The sequence below is a fragment of the Chelon labrosus genome (genome assembly GCF_963514085.1).
Source record: "Chelon labrosus genome assembly, chromosome: 6".
NCBI lineage: Eukaryota > Metazoa > Chordata > Actinopteri > Mugiliformes > Mugilidae > Chelon > Chelon labrosus.
In genome coordinates, this window is record NC_140342.1 from 20,245,925 (window position 1) to 20,261,020 (window position 15,096).

The 15,096-nt window shown below is 43.3% G+C and overlaps 1 protein-coding gene across 5 annotated transcripts in view; it reads left to right on the top strand.

Annotated features, from left to right (window-relative positions):
* Nucleotides 1-10,021, top strand: part of LOC311489502 (collagen alpha-1(XI) chain-like) — an 80,219-nt gene extending 70,198 nt beyond the window's left edge. Inside the window, exons 55-68 of one of the 5 annotated variants that reach the window (XM_084546612.1) lie at nt 2,615-2,668; nt 4,216-4,323; nt 4,425-4,478; nt 4,783-4,836; nt 5,438-5,545; nt 5,634-5,687; nt 5,777-5,812; nt 5,904-5,957; nt 6,064-6,322; nt 6,468-6,580; nt 6,727-6,795; nt 7,139-7,372; nt 8,728-8,912; nt 9,004-10,021. In XM_084546612.1, coding sequence (XP_084402738.1) covers nt 2,615-2,668; nt 4,216-4,323; nt 4,425-4,478; nt 4,783-4,836; nt 5,438-5,545; nt 5,634-5,687; nt 5,777-5,812; nt 5,904-5,957; nt 6,064-6,322; nt 6,468-6,580; nt 6,727-6,795; nt 7,139-7,372; nt 8,728-8,874 — 1,344 coding nt within the window. In that variant the 3' untranslated portion in view covers nt 8,875-8,912; nt 9,004-10,021. Of the gene's footprint in view, nt 1-2,614; nt 2,669-4,215; nt 4,324-4,424; nt 4,479-4,782; nt 4,837-5,437; nt 5,546-5,633; nt 5,688-5,776; nt 5,813-5,903; nt 5,958-6,063; nt 6,323-6,467; nt 6,581-6,726; nt 6,796-7,138; nt 7,373-8,727 lie in introns of all 5 variants that reach the window. The other 4 variants (XM_084546611.1, XM_084546613.1, XM_084546614.1 and 1 more) reach the window with 4 other exon arrangements.
* Nucleotides 10,022-15,096: the final 5,075 nt, after the last annotated feature.

Genomic DNA, 15,096 nt, shown 5'->3' on the forward strand with positions numbered 1-15,096 from the left:
TCAAGGATGGTTTCTGTCATTTTAGGTAGTTAATTTAATGTTGATGCATGTTCAAGTGTCAATTTTTTGGATACGTTTTCTTTTACTTAGTTGTTTGACACTGTAGAAACAGGATGTGACATAATGGAATGGCGACCACCAGTTGCCATGCCAACCACTCCGTAAAGCAGTCCCGTGGGGCTGTGACAGTTGTTAAAAAAATAAATAAATAAATAAAAATAAGTACAGTGTATAATCCAACATTTCCTTGTAACTGGTGGAGGCAGAGCAGAGTGTAGCATTAATGAAATGAAAACGGGAGTGAGTCTGGAGGAAGTGTGGTTGGGTCATCGATTTTGCGGCTTCGTGTGGCTTATCCTCTCAGACCGCACTGCGCAGACTCTGGCTCCAAAGTTGCAAGATGCTACTACCCGTATTCTCAGGAAAATAGCATCAGCCAATGCAAGGGAATGGCAAAGTGTTGTTCATATTTATATACAGTCTATGGTTTTTACACATCACTTTTTTTTCCATTTTAGTTACCTTATCCTTCCATATAAATACATTTAAAAATGAAACAGTGATTTTTAGATTAAGATTTTACTTGGAAACTTTATTTGCCTATCAATATTAATAATTGTAAGAGATTAAACCAGTGTTTCTGGACCTTTTTGGTTTGTCACCAGCAGTGTCTTGTTGCAGCCACGCATCATATTTCTGACTTCCGTGACTTTGCTGTTAAAGTCGCCACGCTGAGGGTTTTTGCCTCAGCGTGTTTACGTGTTCTCTGTAAAGAACATCCAAACAAGGGTAGGGCGCACCTTCCCGAAAACCCCAGTCTGCTCCGATTAGTCAGCTGAATTGGCTCGAGGAGCACCGATTGTGCACGCTAAGCCGAAAGCCAAAGCTGGCAAGTGCTGCTAGTAGTGGAGGAGAGATGCGGGAGGGAGGGACATGATAATTTGACAATGTGTTTCGTTGCACACGAATTTAGTGTACTCCCCCGGGTGCAGGATGAATCATGGGCATTTTTAAATAATTTTCTAGGAAATGAGTTTAAACTACCTGCAAAATTGGCTTATGCAGTTGGTGACGCACAAGCTCGAAACCAAGGACAGATTTTCCTCTAAACTGACTGAAAGGTTAAAAGCATATTCAGAGAGACAGAAATACGCTGCCAAAAAAAAAATAAAAAAATTAGACAACATTTAGTAGTTTCTTTTTCCTTCCCAGTAATCAACTCATGATCCTCCAAATGTTATGTTGTGACCACATGGAGTGCACTGCCCCCTAGATTGGGAACCACTGGTTTCAAGCTAACTGTAGCCACAGAAAAGCATTTGGAGATGGAAGTTTCAAATTGGCTTGATACTGTAATGGAGAGCTGCTCTTAGTTTATCTGTATTAATTAAGAAACTAATAAACCAACATCCAGGAGCTACCTTAGTAAAATACTACACATTTAACATTGTCCAGTATATTAAATGTTGGGACATTTTTCTGCCAGACACTACGTTTGGTACTTAAAGTGTATTTGGCAGATAATTTTTCTGTACTTTCTCATGAGCAGTATTTTGACTGCAGGACTTAAAAAAAGGGTCTGATGTTTCTGAAATACATTAAATCCTCAAGCTTATCATTTTTACCGCACCGCCTGCGTGAAGATACCATACCGTCCTGCAGGTTGTTGTTGGGGAGGAAATGATCGCCGTGTAGATACTGTAGCTTTATCTGAGATGATAATGTCTACCTGTGGTTGGTGCTTCACTCCCAGAAATGTTGTTTGTTAAGCATTATAGGCACATTAATTTGCATATTTCCAATGCGGTTAGGTGGCTTGAGCTGAAATGTGGGGACTCGGATGGTTGATCATACATTTTAAAAAATACGCTGCTATGGAAAGCACTTTTTATCCCCCGGAATTTGTATTCCGAGGGGTGGTGTGCAGGTGACAGAGGCTACAGAACAAATTAGACCCCAGTTCCATGTCCATATTAATGGACCCTGCGATATGATTTTTCATCTCTCACCGAGGTAATTCTGGGGTAGTCTCTTTCCCAATATCTCCTCGAAATTGACTCAGGTTTGGTGCTCATTGATGCATGTGGCCTGCTTGACTACATTAGCACACGGGCACGCACGAGTGCACACACACACACGCATGCATGCTTGCATACACACACACATTCAACACTAATGCACATACACAGTTGCCAGGGCTCATAACCTACATTGGAGGCCGGTGGCTTTTGTTTGGTCTATTTGATTATGGTTTCTAATGGCAAATGTCAGTCCACTTTACGAGGTTTTGACCAGAGGCTGTTTGGTGAAAATGCTGATGCGTTTTTATCTCGGTATGTTTGGAATGTAGGACAATTTGCTTGCATCGATGTTTCCTGGCCCTGCGTAGCCCTCTCTCTTTCAAGGTCAGAGCATGCCTCTGCTGAATAATTACATGAAAAACTGGCGAATGCTGGATAAGGCGACTTTTAGAGGAGCATCATCTCCTCTGTGTTTATTTGAAAAAGGTTTCTGGGAAATTTATGACACGTTGGAGTTGAGTGAATTAGGAAATGTAACGTCAGGTAGTCGCATTAGAAATCCTAATTGTGTTCACAATTGTTGTTTTTCTTAGGGACCTGTTGGACGAGCAGGTCAGGAGGGAAGACAAGGAGAAAAGGGATCCAAGGTATGTTCAAATAACTTCTGATTTTATAAAATGCTATTGACTTCTCATCTGTACGTAGGTTTTCATCAGTAAATATTGTCCATATGCTGTAAAAACAACCTGTACCTCACAGCTTGTACACCACACTATTTATGCCAGGTGCACTTACTGCCTATTGCACTTCTGGTTAGATGCTAAACTGCATTTCGTCGCTCTGTACCTGTACATGTGTAATGACAAAGTTTAATCTAACTTGGCTATACTCAAACTCATAGGGAGTTTTATTAAATATCTTTGTCCTATGATTTTACCGCATTAGTTTACCATCACTCCTCAGTGTGATATTTAATCACAGGAATCATCTAATTTAATTGAAAACACTCTAAAAGCCCACCTCCACCCTTTTAGCACCCAAATAGCAGATAGAGATTGTGAAATTTAAAACAGCTACGAGTCACAGGCAGAAGTCGGTAGAGACCAAAAACTGAGCTAAAAGAGTCGCTAGGTAGCCTCAAACGCAAACGCTGTTGCTGCTCTACAACTATGGTTTGTGTAGTAAGCTAATTTTGGCTAACAAAGTTTGTCAGATTAAAAGATGATACGCTATTGTTATGTTTACAACTTGTTTCTGCTGCCCCCTAGTGACCAAAAAAAATGTGTCATCGCATGTTTAAATGAAATGTTAACAGATAAATAAAGTAGAAAAAGAAGCGGGATTCTTTTTTCCGAGGCTATCAACCGATATTATTTCTTTGTTAAAATCCATACGCTCTTCTAGTGTTTTCACAAAGAGCATCAAAGCAGAATACTCTTTGTAAACCTTAAAGAAATAGTTTGTCTCCAGATCAGGTGGATAAAAGGAATGCCCGGACAAAAACCATGACAGACACAGACGTAGCCTCGCTCTCTCTTTTGTTCTTTGTCCTTGTTCATCTTTCATTCCCCTTCTGCGCCATGACACACACACACACGCACATACAAAGCGCACATTCTATCCACATCGAGGTAAAAGATTAGAGTTGATTTGATGGAGACAAGACAAAGCCCAAAGTGTCAAATCTAGGCCTAATTGGTTGTCAGAACAATTTAATCCCCCTCCTCCTGTCATCCTAGTCAATACGACATCTCTGGAACTGCAATACATGAAAAGTATGCTGTTCCTGCTCAGAGACAATAGACGAGATGCGGGAACATTTGATCACACATTTGATCTGTTTGGATGTCGCATATCCTCAAATCCTTTCCACTCTGAGCTTTAGCGGTGCAAAATATTGCGCAGTGTCCAACGGTGGGACTTTCAGAGGCAGGATTACTTTAATTATTAAGTCGGGTAAGGGTGGCTTTCACTGCTGCAGAGGTGTATTTAACTTGAATCATAAGGACCTGGTGCACGGACCATAGGATTTTATCTGTATTGCAAGCTAATGTACACTGTTGGGTTTCTGCTGCACATACTGTAGATATTGATTTGTGCACACAGTATACAAAGACCAGTTGTTCAGGCCTTGAGGATACACGTGATCCATTTAAGCATCAATTTTTCTTGCTAACGTCCTTTTGTGTTACAGGGAGAAGCTGGAGCAGAGGGACCTGTTGGGAAAACGGGACCCGTCGGACCTCAGGGTCCCGCCGGAAAAGCCGGTGCCGAAGGTCTGCGCGGAATCCCCGGCGCCGTCGTGAGTTTTATGCCACATGTTCCACTTTATAGCCACGCTTCAGTGGGTGGTATAATTACTGCACATGATCGCATCATATTTGTTTTTCTCTTTACGTTCAGGGTGAGCAAGGACTCCCCGGTGCTTCCGGTCAAGATGGTCCACCTGGTCCTATTGTAAGACATCTCGCTCCAAGTCTGCTGCATGAGCTCTGATTGTATAGATCCAAAAAAATCTGCTGTGCTGAATGATACTGCAGATCCAGTCCTCTCCAGTTCTCCGGTCTTAATGTTGCATGCTTTTTAACTATGAAATGATTTGTGAATTGGCCTGTTGAGAGACAAATGTTTTGGTGTGGTGTCTTTAATAGAATTACACGGGATAGTCTGCATTCTTGCAGAGGACTGTGGTATCACCGTAAAATGAAATGCATTCATTTCACTGTCAGTATTTTTGACAAATCTGATTTTCCCTCCGCAGGGACCTCCCGGACTTCCTGGAATGAAAGGTGACTCTGGATACAAGGGAGAGAAGGCAAGATATTATTGCGATGCTAATCTGAAATTGCTTTATTGTGTATTTCTCATATCTGCCTATGCGCCTTATCGAAAGCCTCCAAAGTAAGCAAACATCTCGGGCCTATTCCTTCTATCTCTTTGTTTTGTTCCGCTCCTCCCGGCCGGATGAAGAGTGCTCTGCTGCGAGGAGTTTTTCACGCAGCGATTTAATGCGGCGAATGAATTTGTATAAGTCCAATAATATCGTCTTTGTAATGGTCATTGGTTTAATGCCAGCATGCAGCACTCAGGAGCAGATGGTCATAACTCACTCCAGCAGCAGGAGCCGAGACAGGCCACCATTGTTAAATATGTTGACCACAATAAATACCCTAATTATTTATAGGCAGAAATAAGAAAGCACTGGGCCCGTCTGGGCGGGCGTCGTACATTAACTTGCTGCTAGATTTGCACATTTGTTCCACTTTTAAAAAATGCCCTTCGTTTTCTGCAAGTGATAAATGAAAATTAAACTTTATTAGATGCAAAAATGACCTTTTTGTCAAACACGTAACGAGTACAAATGTTGTTTTCCTCCAAGAGTTTCTTTTTCCTCACTTTCCGTTGTTTGTGCGCAGGGTCATCCGGGTCTGATCGGTCTGATCGGACCTCCTGGTGAACCTGGAGAGAAGGGAGACAGAGGTCTGCCTGGACCTCAGGGTCTTTCAGGTGGCAAAGGTGATTCCGTAAGTATTCTGTCATATTGAATAGTTTGTTTTTGTGGAGCCCAGGTTTGGTTTGAAGCATTGTGATTAATCTGTCGTGTGCTTTTAGGGTCTCGGAGGTCCTTCAGGTCCTCTTGGCCCTCCTGGTCCTCCTGGAATTCCCGTAAGTTGCACTTCTTGTCGACAAAACCTCCATCTTTTACGTCACGGCTGGTCGTCTCGGTGTCTTAATGCTGTCTCGTTTGTTATCAGGGGACTCAAGGACAAAAGGGATCGAAGGGCTCGACTGTAAGTTACTTTTCTTCCTTTGCGTTCATTCACTAACAGTCATATTTTTGATAAACGTGGGCTCATTCTGAAATACCTTGTTTTCTTTTAGGGTTCAGCCGGTCAGAAGGGAGACACTGGACTGATCGGGCCACCCGGACCACCCGTAAATTGCCTGCTTATTGTCATTCAGTTTAAATTATTATGATTCGTAGATCTTTTGTGAAAGAAGAAGCATAGACGTTCTTGACCTTTAACCCTCTGCGCTGCAGGGCCCACCTGGCGACATCATCCAGCCACTGCCCATGCAGCAGTCTGGCAAGAGCAGGCGTCACGCTGAGATGCAAGGAGACGAGGCGCTGGCCGACTACGGCGTAGACGGCGTGGGCATGGAGGGGATGGAGGACGTCTTCGGGTCTCTCAACAACCTCAAACAGGACATCGAGCGCATGAAGTTCCCCATGGGCACGCAAGACAACCCTGCCAGGACCTGCAACGACCTGCACCTCAGCCAGCCGGACTTCCCAGATGGTGCGATGGAGACAGTGTTTATCATAGCATCAGCAGTTTTTGACATCATCTTGTTCAGGCGTGATGTGAAGAGGTGGACGCTGAGGAAGTGGAACCTTTTCCGGAGCTGCTCTTCATGTGTCTCACGGCTCTGTTTCTGTCTCAGGTGAATACTGGATTGATCCAAACCAGGGCTGCATTGGAGACTCCATCAAAGTATACTGTAACTTCACGGCAGGTGGAGAAACATGCATCTACCCAGATAAGAAATCCACAGGAGTGAGTATTCTGCCATGTTAACACCTGGTGATACACACACTCAGACCATTACGGTCATTTAAAGCCACCGTATTGCACCAAATTACAAATGATCTTCCATCAGTGGGTTATTCACTAATTGAATGTGTTTTTTTTTTTTTTTGTAGGCTAGAATATCCAATTGGCCCAAGGAGGCTCCAGGTTCCTGGTTCAGTGAATTTAAACGTGGCAAAATTGTGAGTCAATCCACGCAGCTTCTCATTTTCTTTTCCATTACCTCCCAGTAAGCTTTCCCTTCCTTTCTATTTTTTCTTTTTTGCTCCTTCATCATTTAGTTTCATTTACAGTGACTCTTTCCCTCCATCCTTTCCCTTTCCTCTTTCCTCTTTCATGCATGTCCCTCCTGTATGCTCGACATGGTTCCTTTCTCAATTTTATCTTTTTTTTCCCACTCTTTTCTCACCAGTTTTGCTCTCTTCCCTCGTTCCCTTACTAAAATATTTAGCTTAGTTTTTTTATCTCCTCCTCCCTCCTCCCTCCTGCCCCCTCCATTTACCGTTCCTCTCCACCTGTCCCCAGTTGAACTACGTTGACGTGGCAGAAAACTCCATCAACGCGGTGCAGATGACCTTCCTGAAGCTGCTGAGCTCCTCGGCACGGCAGAACTTCACCTACATTTGCCACCAGTCCGTGGCCTGGTACGACGCCAAGGCTGACAACTATGACAAGGCGCTGCGCTTCCTGGGCTCCAACGATGAGGAAATGTCTTACGACAATAATCCCTTCATCAAGCCGCTGAGTGACGGCTGCTCGGTAAACGCTCATTTTCTAACTTTTGCAATTAAACTTTTTCTTTTAAATCCCCTGAGATCCCATTAATCCTCCCGAATATGTAGGGCGTTGTAGAGAAATATCTTTAGGTGCTATTTAAACCGGGCAGAATAGCAGGAGTACGATCAAGTGCGAGGTCAGTAGTTAGTAGGGGAGCATTTAAATGAACTGACGTTATTGGGCCTCAACCGCTGTCCATGATTCACATTCTTTTGTGATAAGTACCACGACTAATTGCCTGTTCAGTGATTAACTTTACCAATATAAAGAATGTCTGAGCTTATAATGAATCAATTAAGTGTAAGTTGGTTGCTAGGAAATGCTTGAAACATCAGCCAATCTAAATATAGGAAATCTACGTAGCAGCACCACAGATGAAACTAAAATTCTCATCCCACGTGAATGTGACTTTGTCTGTTTATTTGTAACGGCTGAAGATTTTTTCTGTTTCTGTTTAATTATACACCGATCAGCCACAACATTAAAACCACTGACAGGAGAAGTGAATAAAATTGACCATCTTGTGACAATTGAATGTTCTGCTGGGAAACTTTTGGACCTGGCATTCGTGTGGGCACTACTTGGACATCTAGCACCCACCTAGACCAGACCAGGCACCCACCTCCACCCCATATGGCAGCAGCCATCCCCAGCATGATGCAGCCACACACACAAAAACAGTTCAGGAACAACTAAAAAAAACATGAAGAACAGCACAAGGTGTTGACCTGGCCTCCAAATTCACTAGATCCCAAACAGATCAAGAATCACAGAGGCCCCTCCCCTCAACCCATAGGACCCAAAGCCCCCCCCCCACTAACAATATTTTGTTGCCATACACCGCAGGACACCCTCAGAAGGCCCATGTCCATTCTCTGATGAGTCACATTTGTTTTGGAGGCACAAGGGAGACCTACACAGTATTAGGACGGTGGTCATAATGTTATGCCTGATTGGTGTATATCCAATTAATGTTTTAGCCAATGGAAGTGTTGCATACACACAAACAATAAAAACACTTTTTAGTTGATAAATAATTTTAAATGATATTCAAATCATAATTTATTAGTTGTCAGCCAATCAGCTAATTGGTTCAGCACCAACGTGTGCCAGCCTTTACAGTTTAGATCTCTGCTCCTTGGAGACAGGCCAGATGTTGAATATCACTGTAAATGCACAGGTACATGTCCGTTCATCTGTTTCTTCTGACCACCTGCTTCTTCAGGGTCACGGAGAGCGCTGGGTCTCGTTTCCGGTTTATTTCCTTTTTAATATGAGATGTGATTTTAAGTAGGGGGGTTATTTAATAACAAGTTCACTTACCTTTCTGTTTGCAGCTCAAGCAGGGCTATTCAAAGTCGGTGATGGAGATCAACACTCCCCGCATCGACCAGTTGCCCATCATTGACGTCATGCTGAATGACTTTGGGGAATCCAACCAGAGGTTTGGCTTCGAGGTCGGCTCCGTCTGTTTCCTCGGCTAGACACACCCCTACTCCCCGCTGAAGGACAGGGTCAGAGGGTATATATTAACACCCACATGCTGAGATCTGACAACCTTTATGCCTTCTCCCCGCGCAAAGCAAAAACCTGTGTTTTCTTTTGTTGCCAAGAAGATCCACACGAGGAGAAGGAGCGTCCCCCACCCCACCCACCCCCGGGCCCTGTCATAAAAGCGCTGACCAGGGGAAACTACTCCTCGCCCTTGTAGGGCCAGAATCACATGACTTTAAGTTAGTAATGGGAGTGACATCAGGAAAAGGACATTTGATGCCGTGGCGGACAGTAGCGCGCTTTCAGCAGCAGAGAGAGGACCCACTCACCCCGAGCCCCATCCTCCCTCGTCCTCCCCCCTCCCACCACGCCTCCCTCTCTGGATGCTCCAGGCGCTGCTCTGAATACAACCACAGAGGTGCTTTTGTGCAGAATCACAAAACACTCAAGGTGCTACAAAAAAGTGCTTTTTGATAAAACTGTAATTATTATTATTTTGTACAATATTGTTCCTTTCCGAATCCACTCTGGAAAAAAAAATAATAAAAAATATCTTGCATGTGCCCCCCCCAAACTCTTGAAGTTTAAATAAATATTCGGTATATTAGAGCAAATCCTATAAATATATTTAATGTCTGTTAAGAGCAAATTTGATGAGAAATATTACAAAACGGCATACAACCGACAAAAGCTCCAATTTGTAAGTATGAAATAATCCTTTTGTAAATAATAATACCTTTCATTATTTGACTTTTATCAGATAAAAACAATGGAACGCGACTCTTAAAAGCATTTTGTCTTTTTTTTTTTTATTTCCCGACAAACCAGTCGGTGTACCCATTAGGAAATCAAGCCATGACACAATGAGATACTAATATAAATCTTCTAATAAAGGGCTTTTTCTTCCAGACAGACAGATGTTGTTATGATACCTCAGTTTTTTTTTTCCTTTTTTAATTTTGGCAGAACATGTTTGATCATGATTTGTCATTTCTAACTTACAAAGAAAAATGGATTTTGTGTAGCATTTGTTCTTTAAAGACCCCCCCTTGAAAATTTCTTTGTAACAGTGAACGGAAATGTTTTCATGTGCCTTGAATTGTTCATTCAAAAATATTAAAACTGGATTCTGAAAAATGTCGGGTTGAATGTCTGTATTGTTGAAATGAGTAGTGCTCTTATTGTGATTCTGCGCTGCCTGATACATATTTACCTTCCTTCGCTATGATAATTTAAGATTAGGAGGATTAGCGGTTCCAAGTGATGGATCCTGTCGTGCCCGGGCGCCGTGATCTCTCCCAGCTTTTTTTTTTAAACACCCCCCTCCCCCCTTCCTCTTACTCAGATTTGACTTTGATAAAAATCTGTCTGCATCTTCACCTCCCTCCGCTTAAAGCCATGATAGCAACGACTTCAGAGCCGCTTCTCGAACCTGTGTACCTGCAGTATGTTTACAACCTATGTACAACTGAAATAAATGTTTGGTGCTTTGCCAAATGCACATTGCAATCGTTTGCATTCACTTGCAGATTGAACTGTTTCTGGAGCGAATCGAGTCCGTAGAACCGGTGTGTGTAGTGCATGTAGATCTTACCCACACTGACTCACTACACTCCATAAGTGGCTAAAGCTTTCTAACCAGTGCACCATCAGTTTTTGCAGAAAAAAACAAAGAAAAACCTTTATTTATATCTATATGATCATGCTACTACAGCTTAAATACTTCTTCTGCTACTTGAGAGCATGCCTGATCAACAATCAGTCCAATTTAAAGCACATCTGCTACCAAAGCTTTCATTTTTCTGCACCCACACCAACCAGCTTCCATACAGGCAGCAGAAACTGTGTATGTTTCTCCCCGCTCTTCCCTGTGAAATTCTCACGGAGATCACATGGAGATTAGTCTGCAGCGTGGTGTCGCCACAATAATAGCTCAGAGCTTTTGTCAGCGCTGCTCAAGTGTCAACGGCAAATGCAGATTGACGGTAATTATGTTTTCCTCCCGGGGAAGTATGAAAGGACAGATTACATTCGCGATAATGAGGCGCGTAAGGCCGTCGCGCGCGCTTTGCAAAAACTGGATGAGACAGAAGAGCAGAACATCACTCCTCTCCTCGGAACAGCGGCACAAAAACACAATTCTGACATTTTGTTTGTTGTGCAAGTTTCCCGGTAGGTAGGAGTGAAAGGGTTCATTTTTAAAAGCAATGCGGGTCTGCAGAACACCAGGGTTAGGATGTTACATTACCAAACAGCCTCAGGAAGTGGCGGTATTTATTTGGCAAATGACTCATGCCTTTTTTGTTTTTCATCCTTACTAGTTCAAAACGAAACAAAAAAAAAGTGAGGGGGGAAAAAGAAGCCAACTGGACGAGTTGAAGAGGATGTTCTCGAGGATGTTTTGCCTCTGAACCTCTAAATGACTGCTGGGGACTTAAGGTTTTTATCTGTGCGTGTTCACACCTTGAGTCTGGAGCCTCTGGCCAATAACGGGTCATTAGCGCACCATTCAACGAGGGAAGAAAACTGGATCGACACAAATTCCTCCAATTACAGACTAGCGTATCTGGTCGTTGCAGGCCGTAGCTGTGAGTTCCAGGTGGGCACCACCAACAGATGTCCCTAACAACTAACTCAACTCCCCACCAGGTTAACCATCAACGTGAACGACGGGGAACCTTCACAGACATCCTTACCACTTACTTTTTCAAAAATCTGGTTTTCAAAACTCCCTTTTTGACACACTTCCAACAGCCTCGACTGAACCACTGCGTTTAAACACTTTCTTAATCTTCCCCTTTGCCCATTTCTGATGTGACAACTCCACAAGCGTGCTGTGGCTGGCTCCGTTTGCTGTAATGAGGTGCTTTTACGTTGTCAGAAGAAACAGCATTCTGTTGCCTGCCTTTGGGTTTTTTTGGTCAAATTGTGAAGATTCTGTACATCCGTTTGTTGTAAAAGCGCACGTTTCTTACATGTTCCACCAGACTATCGAGTGCCTTCTTCTACGCTGTAGTGTGCTGAGGAGGCAGCACTAAGAAGAAGGGTACCTCGCTGCTAGACAAAGTGATGCAGAGGGTGGGCAGATGCAAGGACCTTGAACAATGTCCACCACCCTCTACACAACACCACGGTCAGGCAGAGAAGCTCGTGCAGTGACAGGCTGCTGTCTCTGTCTTGCTCTACGGACAGGTTGAGGAGGTCGTTCGTCCCTCAGGCCATAAGACTCTACAACGCCTCCCTGTGAGGAACCAACTGGACTGTGGTCATTGCTGATACTACTGTACTGGACACCGATAAATATCTTTTACAAAAACCTTCAAGAAATCATGGCGTCTGCAGGTTGGAATCTCAGAATTTATCTTGATTTACTCGATTTACAAACCCTCAGCCCTGTCATCTCACATGTCATCTTATTTTATTTTATTTTTTTCTGAGCGACTACACACAGTAAAAGCCGTTTAGTAAAGACGTTAGCGAGGTCTGTTAAGTTTTGGTTGCCTCCTCCAGAACTGTTGTCAGTCTGAGTCATTACGTCTGTTAGCAGAGCTCTCCGTGTACTTCTCAAACCTGAATGCTGTCGCCGTGTTCTGGTCAGTGGCCGCTCATATGGCGATGAGTAATCATTAAGTTTGTGTGCCCGACAAGTCTGCTGGGCCTCATGGCTGTGTCATTGTTTGTTAAAAATCAAAGCAGGCCCACCTGTTTCTCATCTTCGGAGGCAGAGCAACATGGTTCATGGAGAATAAAGTTAAATCAGAGTACTCTACTTACCCTAAATGTAACTTCTGCCTCAACCCACCTAGTCGCAGTCAATCTATCGGGATGCCCGTTTTGGTCAATATGCCAAAAAACATCCTGTCAAAGCTACGGGGCTGCCATGGGCAACAGTCACATCTGATGAGGAGCCTTTTCCCAGAGAGAAGAGGAGAAGGGAATTTATTTATTTATTTATTTATTTTTTTTTAATGTGTGTCTATACTATGGAAGTGTTAAATTCTCCATCCCCTGCTCTTACACATTCTCTACCCATTTAATCCTTTCCAGGGTCACGAACAGCTGGACCCTATCGCGGCATGTATTAAGCCAGAGGACGAGAAAGTTTCTACTCTGTCTGAGGACTAACGGGGTGAGACACACAATCACGTTTGAGGCAATTGACAATTCAGAATCTCTGATTCCTTTTTGCTTGGGCGATTTTAAAGGAGAGGAAGCACAGACACACACAGATGCTGAACAGAAACGAAGACAGTCTGAGCCGCCTTACGCACTTGTTGTGTGTTGCATGTTTCTGCAGAATCATAAAGGTTTGACCTTAAATTTGACGTGTGTTGTTTCTTAAAATACTGCTTATTAACTAAATTTAATTAACCAACTAAAGCTGGGTAGTGTGTCTGAAACCTCTCATTTAAAAGGAGACCCTTGATACCTGCTGATCATCATAATTTTGCATATTTGCCGGCAGTGAAAAATAGCATTAATGTGAAGAGTGAGGAATGATAACGTCGAGAAAGAAGAGTCCAGCTGCACACACCCAACACACATTGCCAACATCACTGAATCAGTGGGAGCGCTGGGCTTGGTTTCCCGCAACAAAAGGTTCCAATCGTGGGGAGATAGCAATACCCAAAGCGTGTCTTTTCTATTTCCAGTTTATGCCATGTAGTTCTTGTTGTATTCATCGCTGAAAACCTCACTTCGCTTCGATATGATGGTGGAAATTGAACATTTTTCAGAGTTTTCGTAGCTATCTTGAATCCAGAATAACATCAGAGATATTTTCTCAGCACACCGGCGTTTGCAAGCTTTAGGAGTCGATCTCCCTGTCAGGGAGGATTTGCAGGGGACATTCAGAAAAGGCATTTCTTGAGCCATCCACTTTAAGAAGTAAGGGTCAGATTCAGTGAATGACAGTTTTTCCAGCCACAGTCTTTCCCAAAATCGCAGCTAATCACATACTGGCTGGGTAGCAAATGCTCTGTGGAGCAGGACCAGTATATGGCCCAGTGATTGGGGCCGGTTCCATTGTACATATTTGCAAATGTAAATGGGATTTTTGGAGTGATGTTGTCTTATTTCTGGAACAAATCCCAAAAGTTCTGGTTTAACAGCATTAAGTGCATAAGCAATCATGCTACCTTAGTTAGCTATCTTATTTAATTAGCATAGTTATGAGTACCAAAAAGTTTTAGGTCAAGAATACTTTATTTGCCCCAAATTTAAACTCGCCTCAGAAGCCTTTACAGTCTGCCCAACACAGAATCCATCTTACACACAGTAAGATCTGTTAACATGACACTATGAAGGCCAACTCTGCAGATCTCGCTGTGTGCAGCACAGGCTTAAACCCCTGGACAGATGGGGGGCAAAATCTGGACAGCTAACTGATATCAAGCTGCGGCTGCTTTAGACCAAAGCCTTTTACACTCCAACTGCTTCGCCAGAACTCCTTGGTGACCGAGAGTGGAAAACGTCTGCTGTGCTGCAAAGATACCGACTGTAAAAGTTTCTAACAGGCGAGGCGAAAACAGCAAAAGCTGCGCGCGCACTTTCCTGAATAAAGAAAGATAAAGAGGATTTGTTTAAAATGGCCAGCGCTGTGTAATTTTCTGCTGTTTGGAGAGGAACACTGAAAACAGCCTGTATCGACTGGTGTCTCTTTTGTAGCAAGATAATTGCTTCTTCTCTCTGTTGATATTTTCTTGAAAGACAGAATTCCTGCGGACAATAAATCTGCTGTGTTTACATCATTAGCATTTTTCAGTAGTCTATTGATTTTTTTTCCCCCCTCCCACTTCTTCTGTAAATACATTGTTTGTGGCAATTTTGAAAGTATATTTGAGCTGCAAAAGATACCCCGGGCTCATCATGTGTCATAACCAATTTGAACTGGATTGAGCCACAAAGCGAAGCAGCAGCCGCCGCTGCCGTCGATGCTGGAGAGGAGCTCATCAGGAATGCAGGTCATGGCTTACAAAACTCCTTTGTTCGAGTGTGCCAAGAAACTTCTGTCTCCTCCTGTCAAAGACACTTGAGCATTCCCTGTTCAAACAGTTTCTCTGGGAAACACTCCAACAGCACTCTGCGTCGTTGCCCAACACATCAGCTCGTCCCAACCTGCTGTTGACTGGTGATCTGGAGAAGGCCTGTAGAGATCCCTACTCCTCAAATCTCTGGTTTGTACAAGTCATTCTTTCATCACCAGTGCACAG